This window comes from Meleagris gallopavo, chromosome 1 (assembly GCF_000146605.3).
Source record: "Meleagris gallopavo isolate NT-WF06-2002-E0010 breed Aviagen turkey brand Nicholas breeding stock chromosome 1, Turkey_5.1, whole genome shotgun sequence".
Taxonomy (NCBI): domain Eukaryota; kingdom Metazoa; phylum Chordata; class Aves; order Galliformes; family Phasianidae; genus Meleagris; species Meleagris gallopavo.
In genome coordinates this window covers 161,693,707-161,718,614 of record NC_015011.2, presented here as the reverse complement: position 1 = coordinate 161,718,614, position 24,908 = coordinate 161,693,707, and the positions used below count along the sequence as shown (strand labels likewise).

The 24,908-nt window shown below is 39.9% G+C and overlaps 1 protein-coding gene and 1 long non-coding RNA gene across 2 annotated transcripts in view; one reads left to right on the top strand and one right to left on the bottom strand.

The window, feature by feature from the left end:
- The window catches only part of LOC100550682 (histone-lysine N-methyltransferase SETDB2), a 40,578-nt gene extending 30,214 nt beyond the window's left edge, over positions 1-10,364 (bottom strand). The window contains 9 exon segments of the mRNA XM_010728795.3: positions 2-81; positions 482-651; positions 1,404-1,523; positions 3,120-3,686; positions 4,337-4,448; positions 5,205-5,270; positions 6,341-6,463; positions 9,375-9,434; positions 10,133-10,364. Of these exon segments, the coding sequence (XP_010727097.2) occupies positions 2-81; positions 482-651; positions 1,404-1,523; positions 3,120-3,686; positions 4,337-4,448; positions 5,205-5,270; positions 6,341-6,463; positions 9,375-9,434; positions 10,133-10,148 (1,314 nt within the window). The 5' untranslated portion in view covers positions 10,149-10,364.
- A 265-nt stretch (positions 10,365-10,629) lies between these two features.
- LOC104917496 lies at positions 10,630-16,247 on the top strand. The gene is made up of 3 exons (XR_004162600.1): positions 10,630-10,713; positions 12,360-12,559; positions 15,293-16,247. It is a non-coding gene; the product is annotated as an uncharacterized LOC104917496 (long non-coding RNA).
- Positions 16,248-24,908: the final 8,661 nt, after the last annotated feature.

Below are 24,908 nucleotides of genomic sequence, written 5' to 3'. Positions count from 1 at the left end.
TGTCATTCACAGCGCTCTCCTCTTTCAAGTCTTGATCAGCACCTCCCAACTCTTGAACTTCAGCTCTGCTCATTAACCTGCCTGGAAGAAAAAAAATATATAAAATTAATCAACAGTTACTTGATTAAGCTGGGTTATACACAGTATCCTAGCTCAAACTTGTATTAAAGGCAAGAGAATTATTTGGGAAAACAGAAGATGAATGCACCTATACTGAAGGAAAACTACCCTTTGCACAGGATGCAGAGACTTGTGAGGGAAAATGTACATGTGACAGGCTTTGCTCCAGATAGCACCATCACACTGCAGAATCCTTCAAGGTTTTTCTGTCTATCTGATCATCTGCAAGTTCAGGTCATACAGGCTCACTTCTTTCCCAACTTCAAATTTCCCTGCTTGCTTCTCAAAGAAATTCCATGGCATAGGACAGAGGGGAGGTCAAAGTTATGCTACAAGTCTTCCACAGGTCATCTTCTGTTACCTGAGTAAGTACAAACAAACGTCCCCTTGTCGATATCATCCAGGCAGCGGACGCCCCAACCCTTCTTCTCTGTGTTGAACACTTGCAACCGAACTTGAATGCCATGCTGTACAACTCTGTTTTGACACATCATCTTGTCACATCTGCACGACACGCTACACTCATAAATTCTGTCAAGATAAAGCAGAATAAAACACAGGAAAGTAAAGTTGCTAGTATTAATTTCACTCCTGAGAACAAACAAGGCTGAAAAGATAAAGAGCCTGGCTACAACTGATGGCACAGCACTGCTTCAAAACCCACGACACTCTTGACTGTTGACTCAATAATTTTAAGAGTTTGTCAGCCAGATTTTTGTATAAGATGACAAAAAATAAAGCTACCTTTTTATTTTACAGAAGAAAGTCAGACATGCAGAAATCTTAAATAGGCAGCTGATTTCATTGGAAGAGACTTTAGCAAAGACAGCCTGTCTGTCAAGACCTCACTTCAGCTATCAGGAGTTTAGGATTTAACCAAATGACACTAAAAGAATTCAGACCTGTGCTTTTTTAACATTTGTTTGTGTGTTCTTAGACTGATACTGGCTGTGACAGTCTTGAAATAGATCCTGCAATAGATCCAGGTTTTCTTCCCATTGATTGCATGAATGAGCAAGTACAAGGGCCAGGTAAGTCCTGAGCTTCTAAAGCAGGTAATACTGTGTTGCTCTTCTTGGGCCTTGAACTAAGATGTGAAAACTGTAGTATCTGCAGCACAAAAGTGTTTTTTTTTAATCTCTCTTATTCAAGACACATTAATTATTTCTGTAAAAACCATTCTTATCAATTAGTAAAACTGACAAAAAAAAAAAATCAAGGTTTCAGTAATTCAAAGACAATACAGTTGTAAAGAGTACACAAAATAGCTCTGTCTTTATTACCCACTAGGAACAGGCCCTTCCAGTCTTTTGTAACTGTATCCACGAGACGTTTTAGTACTAAGAGACAGAGAAACTTTACGGCAGCCTCTTGCAGTTAGCTGCAGACATGCACACTTGGACCTAGAAAATAAAGGTAAAGCATCGTATAAAAATCAGAATGTATTTGGAGCAGAGTAAATCAAACTTACATCTAGATAATTTAAAATGTACTCGACTATATACAAACACAAATGCACTATTTGGTAATTTTTTCCACCTTTGCTCCAAAAGGTCATTTCAGGTACCCCATCCTCCTGTTTGTCTCTTGCCTGGTTATGTGTGCTTACAAAAATCATGTCCCCCCTCTTCTCCATTCTGCCAGCCTCTGCAAAGGCACACACAAAAAGCTGACGTGTGACAGAAATCACTGCCAACAGGACACTGTCAAATGGATTGAAAGAAGGAAAGAAAATCACCTGTTCTGGCACAGCATGCCAGTCTGCTAGCCACCACTTCACCACTTTCCTCCCACTCTAGGCCCTAAGAATTGAATAATTCCACACTACCAATTGAAGAACTGCAGCAGTAATGCTGATCCTCACCATCTTAAGTTATGACTGCTCCAAAGACTTACTGCAATTAGCCAAATCTCAACCCCTGAAACTACACATTCAAAGCATCTCAGGTCTTGGTGAGGCTCAACACACAGAAGGAGCATGCTGTGTGTTCTCCACCGCCCCGCTAAAACTAAATAATTTGAGTTACTGAATCTGATTCTACTTCAAGCTAGTGAGAACTATTGGTGACAGGTGGATGGTTGGACTCGATGATCTTGAAGGTCTTTTCCAACCTTGGTGATTCTGTGATTCTATATGCAGGGACATGGGCAGTTATACAGCACAGCAATATGAGCGTGTCCTTTAGCTATCAATTATACAAAATATATTCAATCCAAGATTAACACCTGCAGGCAAAGACCAGGTAAAAGACAAATACCCCTCAGGGGAGCAGGAAACTGAACTCACATAAATTAACTGTAGCAGTTTCTCACAGAGTTAAACACAGTCCAGAGTTAGCAAGGTTTAGAAGACAACAACAACGAGCAACACCATTTGGAACAGTCCAGAATGTAAATTTCTTGTGTGACCTCAGTGTTTACAGTATTTGTTGAGGAAAGGAAAGGAAAAGATGGGGTGTAGAGACTGTAAAAGAGGTTTCTTCCTCTGCCCTAATTAATCTATGACCCAAACTACCTGACCTCTCTAGGCTGTCAAATCCCAGCCTTGAGGGATATCATCCTGCAGAAGGAACTGCAGCAGAAGTTATCACACAGAAATCCTCCCTACCTCCCAGAAAAATAAGCCGCCATCCGCTAACACAGCTCTCTCCCTTCCCCACTCCTTTCCTAAAACCACGAGATCTGCTTTCCTCCTCCACTTAAAGGAGAAGCATTGCATGTCCGAGAATAAATGTGAAGGAACATCGTAATCCACATCTTGATTGCTTCCTTCTCTGTAACAGAGGCTGGGTAGGTAGGAACACCCACATTCTGGAGAAGACAAAGACACAGTGGTTTCAGTCAACACTGTGGCACAAGACAGCTACTGCAGATATCCATGTAGAGTTCTTCCTTCATCATTTGGCACTGCTTGGTATTGCGCACCTTCACACCTCCAACACCACCCTAATACTGATGCATTATGCACTGTTTGTCTGGGATTAGATTCTTCAACTTACCTATCAATGCAGCCATCCGTGCAGTCACATGAATCAAGAAACATGCTGGATAAATTGTTGAGATAATATCCACGAGGCCACGATGCCCTCCGGTATTTAAAATAAGGTAATCTGGCACGGTCAATGTCATTACAGAAGGAAATAGGCACAGATTCAGCTCCATTGCTAATATCAAGATCAAACACAAGGGGTTCTGGATTTACAGTGTTCCTGCCCAACAGGACGTATGTGTTGAAAGAGAAGTGATCAATAAATAAGAAATCACATTTTGTCTCAAACAAATAATTTTGAACATCTTGAAAACTTCTCAGACTCCTGCCACAGGGAGCTTTGTAATGCACATCCAGTGATTTTGAAAGGCAGTCTGCTTTCGCATGGCGTCTTTGAAAGTGAAACAGTACTGGTATCTTAAGAGGATTTTCACCCTTGTAGGAGCTTACTGCTCTGTTGGAGAGACATGCACTGGAGCACTTGTGGATCCGATACTGGCGATTTAAAGGTACACGTTGAATTTCACTTGATGCTTCCTCACTCCCTGAATCTGATTTTTCAACCGTCTCCTTTTTGCTAATAGGAACGAGAGAAATGAAAAGAAAAAAAAAAAAAAAGAGAAAAGAACAGCATCTCAGCTGATCAGTAAGCCAACCAGTCTTCTAGTGGTTCAGCATTATTAGTGTAGGAAAGCTTGAAGGCAGCCAAGGGTTTTACTGAACGACTGCCTGCAATACCTAACATCTCTGACACCATATGCAGACACGTACAGTGCCATTCCAAACAAGTGACAGCGACAAAAAAGGAACCATACCTTTCCTTCTATCTTCCAAATTAGCTTCCACAGCTAATTATGAAAATGAAGTCGTGTCCCTAATAATAATCTTCACAGTCTGTGAAAGCTTGAGAACTGAACTTAAAACTTTCAAGTTCCAGCACTGGTAATTCTGCTAATAATCATGGATCTTCATTCAGAACAAAACAGATGTTCTATCCTGCAAGGCTTTCACGTGGTATATTAGATAAGTCTACTTAAAACCTCAGGTTTTCCATATGGCTCAATTTAAAAATATATGTATTTACTTTGAAAATTGTCAGGACTCAAAGTTGATTTTAAATCAATGAATATATAAATAATACAGAGAGATTAAAAACTCTCAAATTCAGTAAAGATAGGTACAGTAATGAGCTTTGCCATTCTGGAAGTATTAAATAAATACACTGACCTGTGTGAACCCTCTACAGTGTTTCCACTGTTGTCATCTGTAACAGGATGCTGTGATTTAGGTGATTTAGGATTTGGTTCCTGTGTATCTTCTTCATCAAGAACATCATTTACTGAAAAAAATGGGATATCAGCAAAACCTCCACGGTCCACATTTTAATAATCTATAATTGAATTTAGTTACTAAAGAGATAACTGCCAAAACACTATAAAGGTAATGCATTGCTATGAACTGCAGTTAACAAAGCATGCTAACAAGAACCCTCCTAGAAAGGAATTTTTTTGCACTTATACAGAAATGATGTGTTTGCATTCAGGTGAGAAGCTCACACACGCTCTTCTCTCTCTGCTCCCTCCCCCTGCCATTCCCTCTCCCCACAGGAGAAAAATATAAGTGTGCATGGACAAATCTGAGACAGAAACACACTGCAAACATTTATGCTTTTTCACCAGCCATTAAGTGACTTGAGTATTAAAGTCTCCCACGAGGCTTTCAAACTGCACAGAGGTAACATTCAGGAAACACATACAAGTTTTTCTTCATTATTTGAGATAAAATGCTGGCAGGGTATTGCCATGAGGGGAATACTGTACAAGCCAACTTTGGTTTTAGCTCAGGTTTATCAGTGTTTCTTACTGCAATCTCCAACTTCACTTGGTCCAAGCCATATGCACACACACAAACCGCAGAAGTACAAACCCAGATGAATGTCTGCAGCTCAGTAACTGCAGAGGAAATAATCATTTTTTTCCTTGCGCTGCTAACAAGCTCCTGAGATCTACTTTATTGATTTCAACATAAGGAAACAAACTTCTGGTAAGACTAATTAAAGCTACATAGCAAATAAATGCAATTAAGATGCACATACCACTTGTCAACGTTAAAAGATCACCCAGATCAGCTTCGTTTACCAGTGTCCAAGCCTGCCAGCATTCTACATAAAAACAAAACAAAAACAGATATGAAGTGCAATATAGTAATACAGTGATAGTAGTGACTGCTAGAAGGAAAAAGAAAGCTATGCTCTAGACACATTTATTTCCTCACTGTGCTAATACAGAGCACTGCAACACAGACACTCTAATTAACTTTTTGCTACAGTCCTGAACAGACACACCTAGGAATAGCAGCACAGTCACAGCTCACAACAGTAACTGAACAAGCACATTTGCTTTCAGAAAGCTGCTGGAACGCTTTTAAACACAAATCCAGTAGTTTTCAGAGGCAGCAATTTGTGTAAACACGAATCAGTGCAAGATTCTCTCTTTGCTTCTGTCACCAGACTGACCATCTTCTGGCTAAGGACAGGATCTTGTCAGAGCAAAGTAATGCTACTCCTGAATTGCTGGATGTAGTCTTCAGATAATAAGAACACGAAGAGGTAACTAGTTCTGTCTCAACCTGTTGCCCTATGCAATAAATATCACAAGTTGGCAGACAAATGTCAGTAAAGTTCACATTAGTATTTTAGTATGGAACAGAACAACACATAGGAAAATACAAATTTAAGTATGGCATAGATTCATACAATACCTGGAGATTCAAATTCAACCTTTAGCTCTGCAATTCTGTAACATTTTGTCATAAAATCAAGATTAAGGAGCTCAAGTTAACCCCCCCAAAAATCTAGTACCAATTTAAAACAAGCACTGTAATGCAGAGTGTAGCTGTATCAGTTTAGAAGCATCTTAAACCATCACACATTTTCTTGCACAGAAGCAGTGAGATGTACAGTGAGATTAGATTCACAGGGATGATTTAATAATAATAAATATTTTTATAAATTAAAACACTAGTAAAATTAAAAACCAAACCTGTGTACTGCTCTAGTTCTATCTTCTGATTTTGATGTAGATAAAAAACATTTAGTTCCATGAAAATCAGGGACATTCTTATAACAAACTGCTGTTAATTTTTTCTGCTAATATTACAATGGTTTCTTCAATATGAAATAAGACTGTAGCTCATTCACAGTCCTGCTGAATCATTACAAGGATTTCAAACCTTGATTTGTGGCAGTTCCATTCTTGATCTTTTCCTTTAGCAGCAGCAGTACTTCTTGCACCTGCTCAAATATGAGATCCACTTTTCTACTTTCCAGTTGTGTCCAAAATGCCTTCAAATCACCTGAAATACAAATTGTCATTTACAAATCTGCACAGCTTCCAAGAAATCCAAAAACATGAGTAGCTCTTAACAGACTTTTCAAAGGCTCCCACTCACATTAGAGGGAAGCAGGGGTCTAGTACTTCTGAAAGATCAGGCAAGACACGTGCTTTTCTTATTGTAGGCTTAAACTTTCATAAGTCTATTTTCTAACCCTAAGCATGAAAGTGAAACAATGTAATGATGAACTGGGGTGACTTCTGAAGGTCCATGAAGCTTCTCTGACATTGAGCTGCAGGTCCAGAGGAGAGCCACAAAGATGATCAGGAAGAGGTGGAGCACCTCCCTTTATGAGGATAGGCTGAGAGAGTTGGAGAAGGCTCTGGGGGGACCTTATAGTGGCCTTCCAGTACCTGAAGGGGGCCTACAGGAGAGCTGGGGAGGGACTTTTTATGAGGGCATGTCACAACAGGACACATGGAAATGGTTTTAAACCCAAACTGGGTGGATTTAGACTAAATATTACGAAGAAGTTCAGTACTGTGAGTGTGGTGAGACAGTGAAACAGATTGCCCAGAGAGGCTGTGGATGCCCCCCCTCCCAAAGCATTCAAGGCCAGGCTGGATGGGGCTGTGAGCAACCTGGTCTAGCGGGAGGTGAGGAGGGTTGGAACAAAATGATCTTAAAGGTCCCTTCCAACACAAACCATTCTGTGATTCTTCAAATAATTTTTCAAGTACATCAACAAAGGGTGTTCTGGAAGCCTCTCTCTAAATATTAATTAACTCTCACTATAAATTAATCACAGAATCACAGAACTGTAGGGACTGGAAGGGACCTCTAGAGATCACCTAGTCCAATCTCCATGCCAAAGCAGACTCCCCAGACCAGGATGCACAGGTAGACACCTAATCATCACTAAAACTCAGAAATGACAAAGGAGAAGGTTTTCAATGGATAGAACTGAACGTATTACCACAGAAGAGGCATTTGTGGATAGTTTACAGCCAAAACCTTCCTTAGCTACCATCCTGCCCCATCAGTATTTTGGTAAACATTCTAGAGATAAAACGTTGAACACACTTTCAGATAAAAGCAGTTTGGTAAATTTTGCTCACCAAGTATTTTAATTGCAACAGCTAATATGCTTCTTACATCATAGAATGACCTGGGTTGAAAGGGACTACAATGATCATCTAGTTTCAAACCCCTTGCTATGTGCAGGGTTGCCAACCAGGCTGCTCAGAGCCACATCCAGCCTGGCCATGAATGCCTCCTTTCTCCATTACAAATATTTAAAAGAGCATTTTGTTTGAAGGTTTTTAATTTTTTTTTTAAACCACTGATCAGAACACGGTTTATCACATCTCCTCTCTTCCAGGAATATATATTTGAGGTACTAAGCCTGTTAATGAAAAAAGTTAAAATATTAGCAGCACATCTTTGGCAAGGACTTCGAAAAGAAAATATAGCTGATTGTGTCACCAGACCATGCTAGAAGAGGAATACGTCCTCTGTTTTGGTTACCAATTCCCATTTTCAACTGTTAAGCAGTTAATTAGTAAATCTTTTTCCCCCGCTCCACTTCAAGAGCTACAGTCCACTGTCACCACACAAGGTTTACAGTCTATTTTCAGACAACAAGTTATGGCTGCCAAATGTGCCACAATGACACCTCCCCAGCAGTCACAAGATGCAGCACTACTGCAAGGCTTGCAAAAAGTTGTTTTTATTTTGCTTAGCAAAGAATGACTTTATTGCTACAACTGAAGCCAAGTAATGCTATGCCAGTACAGAACCTACAATTACTCTCGGAAGGCTCATGAAAGTAACAATCCTTTGTCACTACACCACAAGATGTTTATATCATCAGAGTTAAAAACTTACTATTAAAAATAAACAGGCAATATGGAAAGTACTTTTTGTAACATTACTGATCTGGCACTAACTCAACAACATTAAACAAGCTTTTGTATTCACAGGAATAGCAAGTATATACATATATCAAAGTCTCTTGGAACAGCACACTGTCAGTGAGACAACTGGTGCTTTGGGCCATTCCTACCCTCTTGCTGTGCCTAACAGCATCACAAATTTAAAATACTGGGAAACAAGCACATGTAATATCCCTCTTTAAAAAATACATATCGTTAAAAAATTCCACTGTGGCAGATCAAAACTGTTGCCATTGTTTGTTACCTGCTTTCAGACACTTTGATGTAATTTCAATATATGGTTAAAAGTGGTGGATGGTCCACTTCAGATGATGGGTGACAGAACAGCCTTTCATTTCTGGGTCAGTTCTAACCTTGCATAGGCCAAAAGCAAACAGACCACATCAGTACTGCCTGTCTTGCTCATATCTCTCAACTTAAAAGGCTTTCTTCCACTTCTCATGCTAGAGTGCTCTGAAAATCCAGCAGCTAAAGTTGTGAAATTCATAGCACAATTTTAATTTCAAAGAAACAGATGTTCATATCATTCATCTCCCCTTCAGTGTTAAAGCTGCTCTTGTTGATCTCAGCCAGGAAGATGTGGAATGAACAGATACAGAATGTGTTCAGTTTCCCAGCCTCCAAAACAGTCTCAACCAGCTGATGACTCAGAGCATGGACTGGCACCTGGTGGCAGTACTTCTAAAGCTGGCTGAGGCTATTGCTTCTGGGGGATTTTGTTTTCCCTCTATCTTTGTGATCATATATCTTTCAGTACTGCGCAAGAGAATGAAGTTAGAGCAAGAAAAAAGCAGGCTAAACCAGAGTTCCCCAGAAAAACACTTGGGCGTTTCCTATGAAAAGCTCATAGTGCTCACACATACTCTATACACAATATAAGCTGGAACTGTTGCCATCCAGTTACCATTTTCATATTCCAAGCAGCGTCAGACAAACACCACATTTCCCATTCCCTCCATAAGTCTGAATTACACTACCTTCAGCTGTCTCTTTCCTGGAAGTGGGACGGTTCTTCTCTTCAGAACAGCCATGCAGCACTGCAAGGGGTGCAGAATGAACAAGTATGAGTTCAGATGAGAAATAAAAACGCTTGTCACCAAAAGGTATGTTGGCAGTTATCAGCAGAAGGTATCAGTGAGAACACTGCAAGAGAAAAGCGCTGTGGTGAAACGCTCCTCCTGCTATAAAAGCTACACAGAAACACAAGACAAAGCAAAAGACCATTGCAGTGAAAGAAGTTGGGAAGGCTTTTTTTTTTTTTTTTCAAGCACACACAGATTACCATCACTAAAACATGACGCTGCTGTGAGGTGATCCACACTGTCTGTTGTACTCAGATGAGCAATCCCTGCCTCCTGTTAGCCCTTTTTAACTAATGCAGCTGTACTGCAATTAAGCTACACACAGGGAAAAGCCCAAAGCTTGTGGGTTTTTTAGGTCAGAAATGCACTGGGTCTGTTTCACAGCAGACTCAATGAAGCACTAAAGGAAAGCATTTCTCAGCTGCGCGGCAGAGATCTTTCTGGCCACGATCACCAACGACACAGCATCAAAAAATTACATCGCCGTTCCCACGTGCTCCTCCTCGACTCCGGCACGGAAATTTCATTCGTTCGAGCGAGAAAGGAGAAAAAAGCGAAGCTCTTCACGAGATCTCACGAGTTCTGCGGCAAAGTTTCTCACAAGATCTGCTTAGCGACCGCTCAAAACACGCATTCATACCGCTGAGGCTTACTTCGGTTCCCCTCCATGTCGCGGGTCCCTGCTCAGGCTGGGGAGCCGCATGCAGGTGTTGCCGTCCGGCCCCGGCTGGACAAGGGCACCCAGGCCAGGCCGTGAGCGCCCCGCCAGAGCCCACACCCGCGCGGGGCCGACATGGGGCGAAGATCACGCGTGGGGACGAGCCCGCGTTACTTCACTCAGCGTTACCTCAGCCAGCCGCTGCCCCGTCACCGCCCGCCGGGGGGCGCCCAGCACTCGCTGTGCGCATGCGCCGAGCTCACTTCGTTACCTTGCGGTTCACATTCTGCGCACGCGTAAGGAGGAGCCGGGCCGCCCGAGCGAATAGCTGCGCGGAGCAGGCGGGCCGCTCACGGCAGGTGGCGCGGGTGTCTTTGTTGCTATTGGTTGCGACTGGAATCGCGGTGCGAGCGGCGCTGGCCAATGGGAACGCGCGAGAGAGGGAGCAGGGGGCCGGGTGGCAGAGCTGAGAGGAAAGCGGTGCGTCCGCCATCTTGAGTGGGCGGGGCGAGTTTGGGGCCGGGCGTGTTGGGGGCGTCACTGTCTCTGTGCAGTCCCGCCATTTTGGCTATGGGGGTGAGGGGAGAAGGGCTGTGGGAAGGGCTCGTGTTGAGCCTAGTCTGGTCTGAAGTGCTCGGGGATGTAGTGCCTCTCGTGGTGTGGGTTGTGAGAGGGTCTTTCCGTAGTTGGGCACCTGTGGGGAAGTGGCAAAAATAAAAACAAGCTTTAAGGGGGTGTTTAACCTTCTGCTTCCAGCTAAAGTAATAAATTAAAAGACTCTTGAGTGTCTGAGTTGCTTAATGCCACTGCTGGTTGCTGTTGTTTGCTCTCGCTGCTGTATCCTCTGAAAAAAACTGCTGTTATTTTGATTCAGAGCACATCAGTACATGCGTTTACATTGCCCTCAAAGTTTTCAGCAAAAATACTAACTGAACTTTAGCATTGTGGCAATACAAGATGATTTCTCAGACTAAAATCAACCTGCTTGAATAAAAGGCCTGAGAGATTGGCTTAAGAGCTGTGCACGTGGAAGAGAACAGGCTGTGGTTTCAGAAGTGGCTTTTTTTTTCTGTTCACATTTTAAAAAGAGAGATTCCTTTCCTGTAGCAGTTTGTTTTGAGAACAGAGTTTCCTTCCTTCTGGAATATTAGAACTGATGATTGCAGATTAAGTCATTTTATTTTACTGAATTATTTATATACACGCACATGCAAGTGACTGCTGAATGTTACAAAGTGCCTGTGGTGCCACAGGCTGTATGAGGAATATATCAAATGCAAAGAATACAGAGCCAAATTTTATAATGAGTGTGTTAACAACAAATTATTTTAAAAGGAGATTTCCTTATAAAGTTGTACTTCCTGAAATAAGATTCTCCTAAACAGCCTCTGATGTTTGCATGTATGTTTTGAAACTGTGATAAGTATTAATCAGCTATGTGGAGACAATACAGCCACCCATATAGCCATCCATTGTGGATGCCCCATCCCTGGAGGCATTCAAGGCCAGGCTGGATGCGGCTCTGGGCAGCCTGGTCTGGTGATTGGTGACCCTGCACATAGCAGGGGGGTTGAAACTAGATGATCATTGTGGTCCTTTTCAACACAGGCCATTCTATGATGATCTTATAAGCAATAAATGTTATTATATATTCATATTTCTGCTTGGGCACCATGACCACATATGACTGCTTGCCTAGTGTGCTTAGGAAGCTAATGATTTTTATGATTATATAGCTTCCATTTGCTTCACAGTCATCAGTGGCAAATGAGCTCAAGTTTGGGTTTTTTTTCCACGTATAATGCATTGAAATACAGCTATTAGAAATCTGTCATAATTTTACTTGAAACCAGTAAAGATAGTGTAACTGAATGGAATCATATAACGCAACACCAAGAAAGGTGTTCCCTTTGCTCTGAGCAAGCCGCTGGAGCTTATTCAGTCTGTCATGACAAGGTCTTTTGCCTGATATCTGTCAGTTACATGTGAAGATATAATACTAGTGTTATCTGTGTTACTCACTATAACGTATTAACATCACTCAGAAGCTTTAAATTGGGAACTAGGAATAATAGATATCAGAAGCATGACTGCGTACTTGTTGAATAGGGATATTATATGCATATTATTTGACAAAAAAAAGGGAAATTTGTCTTTCTTAAAGACTATAACATGTCGCTTGTATAAAATAACTGAATTTCCTTGTTTTCTCTTTTATCTAGTACTGTAAGATATGCTTTCTACAACCAGGAAGCAATTTCTATTGCTGAGCAGGTGAGCTCAGTTTTTCCCAAACTCACAAGCAGTGCTGAAGAGACATCCCAGTGACGTACCTGCAGCACTCCTCTAGAAGCAGTACAATCTTGAGACTCACCCACCAGCTTCTGCAGCCTAGACCAGGACTGACGAACTGAATCTGAAGGTGAGGGCAGCCTGTTCCACATGCTTACACATTTGTTAACTTTTTGTTTGTCATCTTTGTTAAGATGACAGTGAAAGGATTAACTAAGTTAGTGAGTGGTATGATTTATTGAGTTGGTGAATTATGCTTTTGTATTATGTGGTTCTAGTAATACTAGTAGTGAATCAAGATGAACAGTTGCTTAGGTAGGCAAACCATAAACGGCTTTTTGAGTGGGAAGCTGACCTCAAAGCAACTGTTTCTTCAGGGAATGGTTTTAACATCTTGAGTCCCATCAATGGGATCTGGGTATATCTTCATTTGGCCAGATAAGCTTGGGTGAGGTATAGAGACACTAGTCAGACTTTAGAAAATAGTGAAACAGTAAAAGCTACAGACATTCAGAAAATGTTTCGTGATTCTCTTTTGTTCTTTTCTGACTGGATTATCTTTTTGTTTTCTTGACATTTTTCTTCTTACAGTGCCTTCATCTCAGATTGATATTTCTACCTGCCCCTTCTCTGTCACATCCTACTTTTATCCTTTGTGATTTAACTTACTCCCTTACAGATAAGTGTAGGTAACCATACTTCATTCTTTTGAAAGGCAACTTTAAGATAATGTTCTCTTTCATTACGCTGATTAGTTTAAGTCTGGTTTATATATGGTCCGTTATTTTTCATTCATCCAATATATATTGACAAATATAAATCAGAGAACAGATGATAGTTTTGTACAGATCATTGCATCTTTACAAAATATGTTCAGTGGGTTATCCTTCAGCTTATCCTAGAAGTCTGACTGCTATTCATTATTTATGAAGATGCACACTAGTGTTCTCTGTAGGTATGTTGCTTACTAAATAGTGCATAGTATTTACAGGCCCTCCGTGCTGTGTTTTGTAGTTCTGTTACTGTTGTAGATATGTTAGTTTTTAGGTATTATTAAGTTATTATTTTGGATATTAATTTTTCTAGCTATTTAATCAAGGAAAAGGAATATTCAGTTCTTGTGGAAGACACTGGTCCTGTTAAATGATTTTGTTCTACCTGTGTTCTAAGAATGTTCACATTCCTGGCAATTAAAAGTGAAGAAAAAAAAATCTACTTAGAAATTCCAGTTCCCAACATCATAAACTGTTAATCACCCTGAGGGAATCTTTAAACACGCGCAGAGACTTGCTATGAAAAGGAAAGAAAAAATTTGTGTCACCATTGAAACAATAGACTTCTTTCATGTGGAGGACCTAGATATCTGTTAATTACCAACTAGATTGAGGGTTTTGGAGTTTGGCCCAATATGCTGAAAGTCTTAACCATCTACTAGCTGGCACATCTCTCAAGGTCTGCATTCGGAGACTGGTAATGTAATGTATTTCATCTTTATGGACTGTTTATGTAGTGGAACTGTTTTCATTTTTAGCTGTGTTTCTGTTTTAGAGTCTCAGCATTGTCTGCTGACATAGATTCCAGATAGTTGTGTGAACATAGTAATAAAGGACTGATTTAAATGTTAGATAACGCTGGGTGAAGTCAAGGAACATGAGTTGTCTTTCCTGTGCCACAACCCACTTACATTACATTATACTGAGACATCAGGCCTAAAACTATGTTCTCTGATTTTGGGTGACTGGGATGAATTTACAGTCCTGAAAGCCTGTGGTTACAATTGTGCTTGAGATCTCTGGAAACCAGGCTGTAGATATATATGAGAAGAACCAAAAATAAATGCATGCCCGAATCCCTTTTAATCTTAATTTCTTTATGTGAATATAACTACATATTTATCTGAAAAAAAAGACTGGTCTTTTTTAAGGCAAAGCTACCGTTCATAAGATATTCTAACCATTTTGATGGGCTTTGTTTGTGGGTTTGCATGCACATCAAACTATGTGCACAAAATATTTTAGTTAAGTGAAGATGTAGCAGACTAAAATTTAGAGATACAGTGAACTTGCAGAGTTCCCACTACTAAGAGATGTATTACATGGTGTACCAGAGCTTCTTTTTCTGTTGTTTTTCCTTCTGTTTTTTTAATCAAAGTGTAGAGTAAGTTGTAAGCCTTCATTGTGATGCCTGGTGATTGTTAGGTGAGTACAAACAAAGCAGTGAGTGACTCACTTAGAGTTGCACCTGACATAACAAAGCCCATCAAAATGATGCATGTAGCAAAATGAAAGCAATGATTATATATAGATGCAGTAAGCACTTTCAAATAAAACTGGAAGGTAACACGTTTTTAAATACGCTAAGACAAATTTGACGACAGCCATAGGAAAGAATGAAAAAGCTTTACAGAGAAGGATCAGGTAAGCCACAATCCCGTCTACACTTAAATTTGGCATTGTCAAACAATGAAGTGGTTGTGTTCTTATTGCTTCACTCAGCCCTCCCCTGTTAATATGTGTGGCTGCTTAATGAAACTGACACAGAGAACTCGTTGGGGTTTAAAAGAAATTACTTATTTGTTTCAGCTAATTTTACCTGAATAAAATTCCCCATCTAATCCACTGTGCAGCTCTTGATACTTCTGCTTCTTTCAGGGAACTGGGGATGACCAATGGGCAAAAATTAGCCTCTGAAGGTGGATTGCTTTCTAATTTTCTTGTCAGTGTCTCAGCTCAAGGCATTTGTGCAGCTCTTTCTGTAGTATGAGCCACCTCCAGGTTTGTGCAGAGCGTTGTGTACAGGTTATCGTGGAAGGTGTTCATTGCGCAGCAGAAATGTCCTAAGATTCAAATTCTCTGCATTTTAGGTTGTGTTAGACCAGAAACCCTCCAGCCTTCTATGAAAACTGGAATTGGATGAGCTTCTTTCAGTAGTGACTGGATTTAAATTCTCTCTTGTTTTTGCTGTAAAATTCCTGAGTGACTGGAACTGAACAGTGGCACAGAATAGACAAAGTGAACTGTGGATCTAAACCTTTGCAACCCTTTCTCACAAGAAATGTGCTTCAGGTTTCCAGCAGTGTACTGGCTGGCTGAGCTTAATTCTAATATATGAGTTTGGCACTGAAGAGGAGAACTATACTATTTGCTACAATACAGTGCCCAGAGACTGAATGATACTAGACAATAGATTGGCAGCCATATACTCCTAGAGCAATTTAATTGTGAAATAACATCTTTAGATGATATTACTGCATAAGCTTTTTATAAAAATCCACTGATATTAGTGATATTTGTTTCTTGCTTTTCTTGTTCCAAGTGACCGTAATTTAGATGAAAGAAAGTGCTGAATAAGCAGGTACCTTTTTATTTCCAAAAAAGGGAAGGGAAGGGAAGGGAAGGGAAGGGAAGGGAAGGGAAGGGAAGGAAAGGCCTCCCAGTTGATGATCATGGACCAATACTGCATAACTGAGCTTTGAAATATGGAGCCAATTGAGTGATAGCTGTGGGACTAAGAGATTTTCCATAGGCCCCCCTTTGTCACTCTAGCACAAGAGCAGGTAAAAAGAAAAAGGATACGTACAAATTTACCTGTAATGTTTTATTGCAACTATACACTTCGGTTGTGCTTAAATGTTGGAAGGACATTATGTATGACATCTTAAGAGCACTGGAAGTTAGTGAATATGGAGAAACTGAAATAACATGGAATGAAAGTCATCTTCTAGCAACTATAGTGATCCTAGCAACGCGTAACCTTCAGCTCTTTGTTAGGACTTTTTCATTTTTCAGCAGGGAGGCATGGCTGTATCGGCTTTCTCTTCTCAGGTGTGCCTTTTTAATTGCACACTTTCATTTTCTAGACTTCATTGTTCGTCAAGCAGCTGTCTTTCACTTCTGCAAATAAGTTAGAGGTGGTCATTGGCTACCTATTGCTTTTGGATACCGGAGAAGCCATCTGCATCTGAATGTCTGGTTTATTTTTGTTCCAAATAAAGCATCAAATTGAGTTTTACAGGTTGGGGGCAGGCTTGCGGGGTGCTTGTAGGTATCTCTCAAAGCAAATGTATTGTGTGTATCATAAAATCAGTCTCTGGGAAAACTCTGGTTTTGTGGGTTTGTGGTTGTTGTTGTTGTTTTTTTTTGACAGATCAGTTAATGTAACTGAGTAAATTAGCTAAGTTAGAAGTTTATTACATAGAAATTGTGTTGACATTTGTTCCTACTCCTCCTTATCTGCACAGCATTGATTGATCTTGTGTCTTTTACATTACGATCTGTATTGAAGTCTGTAACTGCCCGAGAGATCTGTACTCCTCTACAGCAACCATTTGCCTCGGGTGAAATTGGAAAGTGGCAGACAAAATGCTTTTGGTCATCAAAGGCACTGATATTTGAATGAGCACTGAGGTCGAATAAGGAGTGAACTCAGGTCAAATTGACTTGGTAAGGTTTAGAATACATTCTTCTTGGTCAAGATTTTCTCTTCAATAAAAAATCCGATATGAATATAAAATATATATGCCACTATGATTCATCTCTGTATAACCCTCTTTTGTCAGGGAAAGGAAAATATTTACCAGGGGAATTCCCAGGATACCCTCATGCTATTCTAATTTCTTGGGAAGCAGTTTAATGCTGAGAAAACATTCTGCCCATTGTTTTTCCATTCTGTCATTGAACTCTCCATCCTGTAAACTGTCTTCTCTCGTCACAGTTCATAAGGTCATGGGAGAAGATGGCTGCTAAACTATGTACCATTTTTGAGACTACAAACCGTGGACTAAACAGATCTTCAGTTCTGCAGGATATGTTGTTACATCACTAACACACTTCTAACAGAGCTTACAAGAGTGATTCTCAAAGAGGGGAGAAAAGTGTGAGAACACGTGGCTGTCTAGAATATGCACAGAATGCTAAAAGATGGTTTAAGCAACAGGGGAGTCCCATCTTGCTTTAGAAGTGGTCCAAGGGCAGCAGCTGATATCTAATGTGTTTAAATTTAGTTTTTAAAAGATGATTGAAGAAAACTCTCCAAATTTTCTCTGGGAGCTCTTCAGTGTAAGGCTAATTAAGGAGCAGTTCTGAAAATAACAGGAAGAAAAAGAGCAGTGACATAAGTCTCATAGCTGCACTAACGTTGTCAGTAGTGATGCTGAAAAGACAGTACATCTGTAGCATGAATAGAACTGAATATACAAATAATCATACAACAATGACCAAATCCTTCACATTGTAGCAATAAACAGTGACATAAAGTATTATAGAATCACAGAATAGTTTGGGTTGGAAGGGACCTTTAAGATCATCTAGTTCCAGCCCTCTGCTATTGGCAAGGACACCTCCCTCTAGACCAGGTTGCTCAAAGCTCCATCCAGCCTAGCTTTGAACACTTCCAGAGAACACGTGGTACTCTTTATTGCAAATTTATGCAGACTGAAGAAAATCTTTTTTTTGAAGCGGCTAATGTAAAACTTTCAAAAAACTGAACTACTAATATGTAATAACTGCTATTCTATATGATTAATTGAAAATAGGCATTACAGAAGATCTGATGTATCAGATAGATTAAGGGATTGATCTGCTGTCTAGGAAACTGACTAATGAAACTGTTATACTTGATGAAGAATCATTGAATTAAGATCTATCTGATGTTGTGATATTCAATGACTGCAAAAAAAAAAAACAACAAATCCAACCTCAAACAAACCCACGGTTACATGAACTGCAAAATCCTTCCTGACAGTTTTATCCAGGCTGCTTAGAGCATAAGAATGACAAAGCATGGCATACCCTCATATGTTTGATCAAAACAAAGAGCTCATTGGCTGACTCTTTTAGAGTCAGCTTTGGGAAGTTAATCAGTATGAAAACTAGACTGGATGCACCTTAAAAATGAGGAACAGTACCCTAAGAAACAGCAGTGCAAAGTACTAGGGACCACGGGCAGCAGTCAGTTGAAAAGGCACGCACATGTATGATGTGGCAGCCAAGAACTGACAGTAATTGAGTACACTGAACTCAGAATAGGGGATTTCTTTTCCAATATTATTGACCTTACTTCTGGAATATAATCAAGTTTGAAAGATGCACTTTCAGACATATTTTGGAAGTGAAATAGGTACTGACTGCAGGTATTGGAAAAGCATATCTGTGCACTTACAAATAAGGAAATTCTGGGTTTGTTGAAATCATTTGATCATGGTTAGTATCTATGCATAAACAGAGGGGAAAGCTTTCTAGCAGCATACTCTTGCAAATACAGAAGTTACATAACAAGATGCAGAATGTAAAAGATTACATGAACGTGCATAAAGGAAATGATATTAGAAGTGATAATTAGCTGTTGTACTAACTGGACAAATGTTTTCCAGCATTTGAAATCAGTGCCCAGATCTGGGATCTTTTAAAAAGCTGCTCTTGTTCAAGAAGCTGTTAAGCTGTTCCAAGCAGTAACTAATGCTTTGTGAAAATCAGAGCAGTTCTTTGCTGGTTGGAGCTTTTTTGTGGTTGTTGGTTTTTTTGTTTGTTTGTTTGTTTGTTTTTTTAAGTGAGTATATTTATTTCTTTTTTTTGAGAAGAAGAAGAGAAAAAAAAAAATCTGTTTCAAACTTTATGTCCAAATAATGTCCTATTTCGTAAGGCTGTATGAAGCACTGAGGCTGCTTGTAGTTTTGAAAGGAAAGCCAGTTCTGTGTAAATGATCACAGATTATCATTACATGTTAATTTGGAATTCTCTAACCATGTAATCTGTATCCATTTTTAAACAGAAAAATGTAGAAGTAGGTAGTGTGGTTCCTGAGTGAAACAGTAAGATATTAAATAGCTTATATTTATGTCTTTATTTACTTGGCTAACATGCAACTGTTTAGATTCAGGTCTTCGTGTGCTGAAATATTTCAGTGGAAGTTCTCGTGCTTGTGAAAGTAATTTCATTCCATGCTGACAGCTAGTAGAGACTGTCTTGCTGTGGCCATGGAAAGTTAAAATGGTCTGACTCTTGGTACATGAGATTCTGGTGGGATTCTGCACTCATCAAATAAGCCTTTTCTTTTCACTGGTGCTTTGATGGACACTCTAGTTCGACAATAATGTAAGACAAAATTTGATGTCTTTCTAAACATTGCTGGTTTTCAGGAAGTGGTTTCAGAACTTTTCTGTCATACTTCCACTACCAGGCCTACAGTTCCAGCTCCTTGGATCAGAGACTCTGGTTAATTTTGTATATAGGTGGTTTTGTCTCCTTACTATTTTGGGATTGCATTCTAAAAAAAACCTCAAAAAACAGAACCCAAACAAAAAAAAAAACACACAAAGGAGAAAAAAGGTTATTTCTGTAGAAAGAGAGCAGGTATGTAATCCACCATTATCATGAGAAAGCTGACATTTCTTGAACTATTTCCAGCGAGTGTAACAATAGATCTGTATGCTGAGTAATAAAGGAGCTGTCAGATTGCATTGAAAGATGTGCAGACAAGTGATGTTTGCCAAGAAGATTTCCATCGCTGTATTTGACCTGATACAACCTGTATATTTAGATATTAGCATTTATGTCATGTGGTGAGTAATTTTTTTTCCTGGTGTCCAGACACCTGTCAGGGGTCTTCACTGTTAAGGCTACCCCAGGGAAGAATCAAAGCAGGCACAGGTGCTACTATTGCTTCAAACCAGAAGTTATTCTGAAGACAAGAACACTACTGCATGTTGTTTCCTATTCAGTGCAGAATTCCTGCACTAAAACTGCTGGTGGACCTTGGGCTTGCTTCCACTTCAGGAGTTCTAGGAATGACCCTGCTTTGTTAATTAAAAATAAAGGAACTCAACTCATAATTGGACACTTAGTGGTTGTATGTGTTTGGCATAATAATTAATTCGTGATGTCAGTTGCTGGGCAGCACAGATGGAGAGAACAGTAGATGGGTTGTAGTAGGGTGGAAATGTGCATGGATGTTTCCTTGATGAGGCACAACATCCTTGAATTTCATGGAATTCCATACAGGTTAATTGGCTCTATAAAGTTTTTTTTTCAGGATGGACAACATCTCTTTCTGGAGAGACATTGGAGTGCTCTATCCTGAGACCAGAGGAAAATGTGGCTAAAATGAATGATGGGAGATTGTGCTAACAGGGACCATTTGTCACACAACAGGGGAAAGATGCTGTTATAGTCATATTGTCATCCTTACTGTGGAACAGAAAATGCAGGCATCCTGTGTTCCATGACTGGCTGTGTATCTGCTGTGTGAAAGCAAGCGTATACAGTCTGCCAAGTGATGAATGTACTTAGTGGTTTGTCAAGAGGAAGGACATTGGGATACTTTTGGAGTCAGTGACTGTGCAATTTGGACTTGATCATAGAGTCATAGAAACTCAAGGTTGGAAAGGACCTGCAAGTTCATCTAGTCCAACCATCCTCCCATCACCACTGCTACCACAAGCACTAAACCATATCTCGTAGCTCCTTATCCAGAGACACCTCTTGAACACTGCCAGGGATGGAGAATCCACCACCTCCCTGGGCAGCCATTCCAGTGCCTGACCACTCTCTGAGAGAAAAAGTTCTTCCTTATGTCTAATCTAAACCTCCTCTGGTACAACTTGCTGCCATTTCCTCGGATCCTGTTCGTTGCCTGGGAGAAGAGGCCAAACCCCTCCTCATCACAACCTCCCTTCAGGCAGTTGTAGAGTGCACTGAGGTCTCCCCTGAGCCTCCTCTTCTCCAGACTGAACAATCCCAGCTCCTTCAGCTGCTCCTTATAAGACTTGTGCTCCAGATCCCTCACAGCTTCATTGCCCTTCTCTGGACACGTTCCAGGGGCCTCAATGTCTTTCTTGCAGTGAGGGGCCCAAAACTGAACACAGTACTCGAGGTGCAGCCTCACCAGTGCCGAGTACAGGGGGAGAAACTTGAACTTGTTCTGATGACTTGTTTTTGAGGTTCTCTATTCTGATCCAGTATTTTAAACTTTTACTGAATAATAGAATTTGGTAATGAGAAAAAACGTGAGAAGACCTAGGTTCTCTGTGTCCAGAGAAAACTGTTGGCTGTCAGAGGTTTTCTTATCTGGTTTTGGGCATGCCAGTTTAGATCAATGCTTGCTTAAAAATAGCAACTTTTCTTCATAAATTATTGTAATGCTAAGGTTTTATTCTCTGACACTGGAAAAACCTGTGATTCTTCATCTAAATGGAGCAGTTTGGACTTTCAGCGTAGTACTATTACACTTCTGGTTCAGCCTGCCTGCTTTTGTAGGATACTGAACTTATATGAGAGGAGTCTCAGAAGTTTGTTACGTCTGTGGGTGTGATTTCTGGTGATGTACATCACAGAAACTGTAAGTATATTATCTCTATCTGCAGTAACAGGGGCAGCAGGCTGTGTACTGCCTAGTACGTTTATTTTGTATCTATCACTTAGTGTCAAAGCGCCTTATGTTCTTTGATACATTTGTTTTCCTGTGAGGAGACTAAGTGACTTTTCCAAGTTCTCAGAGAAATGTGCAACGCAAATAGGACCTGACTCTTGGTTTCTTTGGTCTGAACTCATTTCTTCATCCTATGCACAACATCCTGTCTCTACATAAGACTTTCTGTTAGTATTTATTCTCTCATTTGAGGCAATCACTTGAAATATACAGCAGTTCTGTGGCTTTGGTGCCCTGAAGAAGTAATTGACTGGAATATAGTAAATTGTTGATGTTGCTGATGTCTTATTCAATCTCTTACCCATATAGAAAAGCTGTCTCAGCTCTCTTGGCTGGTCAGTCTTAAGAGGAAGAGGCAATCTGTTGTGTCTAAGTATTGCAGATATAATTTCAAACTCTCCCAAGAGAAATAGTTTCTGGTTTTGCATCTTTACAATGAATGGTTGTGGAGACATTGGTTGCTATTGAGCATGGTGATTTTAGATGACACTTTAAAAAGTCTCCAAGATGCCAATTGCCAGAAGCTGGAAGATGAAGATGCTCCTTCTTCTGGTATATATTTCTTTTTTTTTTTCCTTTGTATTTGGTGTCAGCTGCTCTTGAAGCTTTGTTTCCATCAACTCCAAGGATGTCATCCAAAATGACGGTTCTGGTTTCTATCTACTAACATTCTTCAACAACACATTTTAGAATGCACATCTCTGTGTGTTTGCTCAGTGACAGCTCGAACTTTTGGTTTAAATTAAGCTTAATTTTGTTTGTTTGCAGATCATCTGGAGAGCATGTGATGAAAAACGTTTTAGACTTCTGTAGGTCAGTAGAGGAAAAGTCTCAATCCATTGTTTTTATTTTCCCAACCCATCTTCTCTTTTCTCAGAAATACAGCCATGTGTTATGTGTAATTATTATCATCAGAGATCAGTCAGTCTGTCTTAATACTTACATGGCAAATCAGCATTAGAGTAAGATGAATATGTACTAATATGCTTTTCAGCTTAGACCATTATTAGGAAGTTTGGTTGCTGTTTTGGTAGATGATTTTTGTGTGTGTGATGTGATGTGAACTATAAAATTGGGTGTCCCATGGTACATCTGTGAAGAGAGGTTAAATTTCAGATCGTCAGCAAAGGTGTTTTTTTAGTTCCTTCTGAAATGAATTTTCCTTTTCACATTTTCATTTCTATGAATAGAATAAACATTTATTTCCATTAAAAAAAAAACAAAACAAAAAACTGTGAAATTGGTTGAATATACCAAGGTGGGATAGGAGCACTTTGAAGAGGTAAAGGCTGTAATTACATTAAAAGCACCTGCTCAGTCTGTCAGGAAGTTACTGGTTTTTGGAGGACTACATTTTGTTTCAGTCCACGAGTAAAACTTTTGACACTGTCATGTCAGAATGTTCACTGTTCCTCAAGGTAATGTTCTCCACTCATAAAAATGGAAGTGCCATTATGATTCTTAATCATGTTTTGTGTTGGGACACAGTAGATAGGGAATGTGATTAACATTTTATAAGTGACTTTTTAGGGCAGGCATAAACATTTAATCTGTATTCCACTTTTCAGCAGTTGGTCGTATAACTGCTTTAGAAACATTCTTGTTTGGGGTGGAGGGAGGGGGTGAATGTGTATGGAAGGGGTTTCACTGTAGCTGTTTTAATCTACTTGAAAGGACAGAGCTGATAGATGGCCTTAGAATTAGATACCTGAAGTATTTCGTACATAAATGTTTCTGATTTCTGGTAGAAAGGTCAGTGTTGATGTGTGATGCTGGAGTGAAGAACTTGGGAATAATAAATTCAGGGGAATTTAACAGCAGTTTATAAGAGTTAGTGCTGGTTTTTAAAAACTGAAGCAAAACAGAAAAATACCTACCTTCAGTAATTGCATCTCCTGGCATTAGGGAAGAAAAGGCAGTGTGTGTTCAGGATCACTAGAGGGAGCCTGGAGGGAGAAGAGGAGGAAGCATTAAAGAGGTATTTGCATTTTTGGGAGTAGCTTGCACAGAAGCATCCATCTAATCCTTACTGCTTCCTTCATCTACAACACAACTGCAGGTCACTACTCTCTGTTCCCACACATTCAGTTCAGAGATCTCAGTTTTCTAGTTCTGAGAGAAGCCAGAAGCTTGGCTGCCTTTTAGGTGGGTGTAGGAAAAAAGACCTACCTCTCCACATGTCGTACCCCTTTTTACCTTTTTTGTGTTTGAGTGAGTAAGTGTTAAGTTGTTTTTCAGTGAAGATATGTGCGTGCTGGAGATAAATTGTAGATGATGAAGAGTTTTAGTGGTATTAGTGTAGAATGGCCACATTATGGGGGTTTGGGGAAAAATGAGCATCTGCAGGCTTGTATTATAATACAAAAGCCCAAAGTTTACTGTAAAATCTCTCATTTTATGGGATATTAGAAATGTCACCGAACACACTTTTTATATTGTTTTGTTGTAAAGATAAGTGCTTTGACTTGAAGTGTGATGTCTCCACAGGGCAGATAAACAATGAAAGTAATTTGTTTTAGTCCCCTCACTCCATACCTGATAAACTGCTATAATTTTGATTTCCTGGGCTCTGTAAGAGTAGGAAGAAATTCTATTGGGTGGGTTCCTTTAGTTTTGGGATTTAAAATCTTTTTTAGTATTTTAAGGTTTCTCTTCTTGATATTTCGTATTATACAACTTGTTGCTGCGTAGAATTGAATTTTGATTGCCCAGGGCCTTGCCACTGAGCAGTTTTGGGGGAAGGAAGGACATTTTTCTGGTTGTTATCTGAGGCTACTTAGGGCTTTGGAATGCTGGAAGTAATCTTGGAGGAGGTAGACAGACTGTAAGTGGGTGATTAAATGAGCAGAATTAATATACATGTACTGCATGTTTATCATCTGCCTCTGTAATTTATTGCTACCACACTCATAGTTCAAGCTCCTTAATTTCTCTTTCCCATTTTAGAAAATAAAGGGTAAGAATAATGGAATGTCTTTTGTTTTCTTCCCTCTTTGGTCTTTATTAGATGGCATAATTTAAGAAAACAAAGACAAACATTTCTCAGAAGTTCTCTA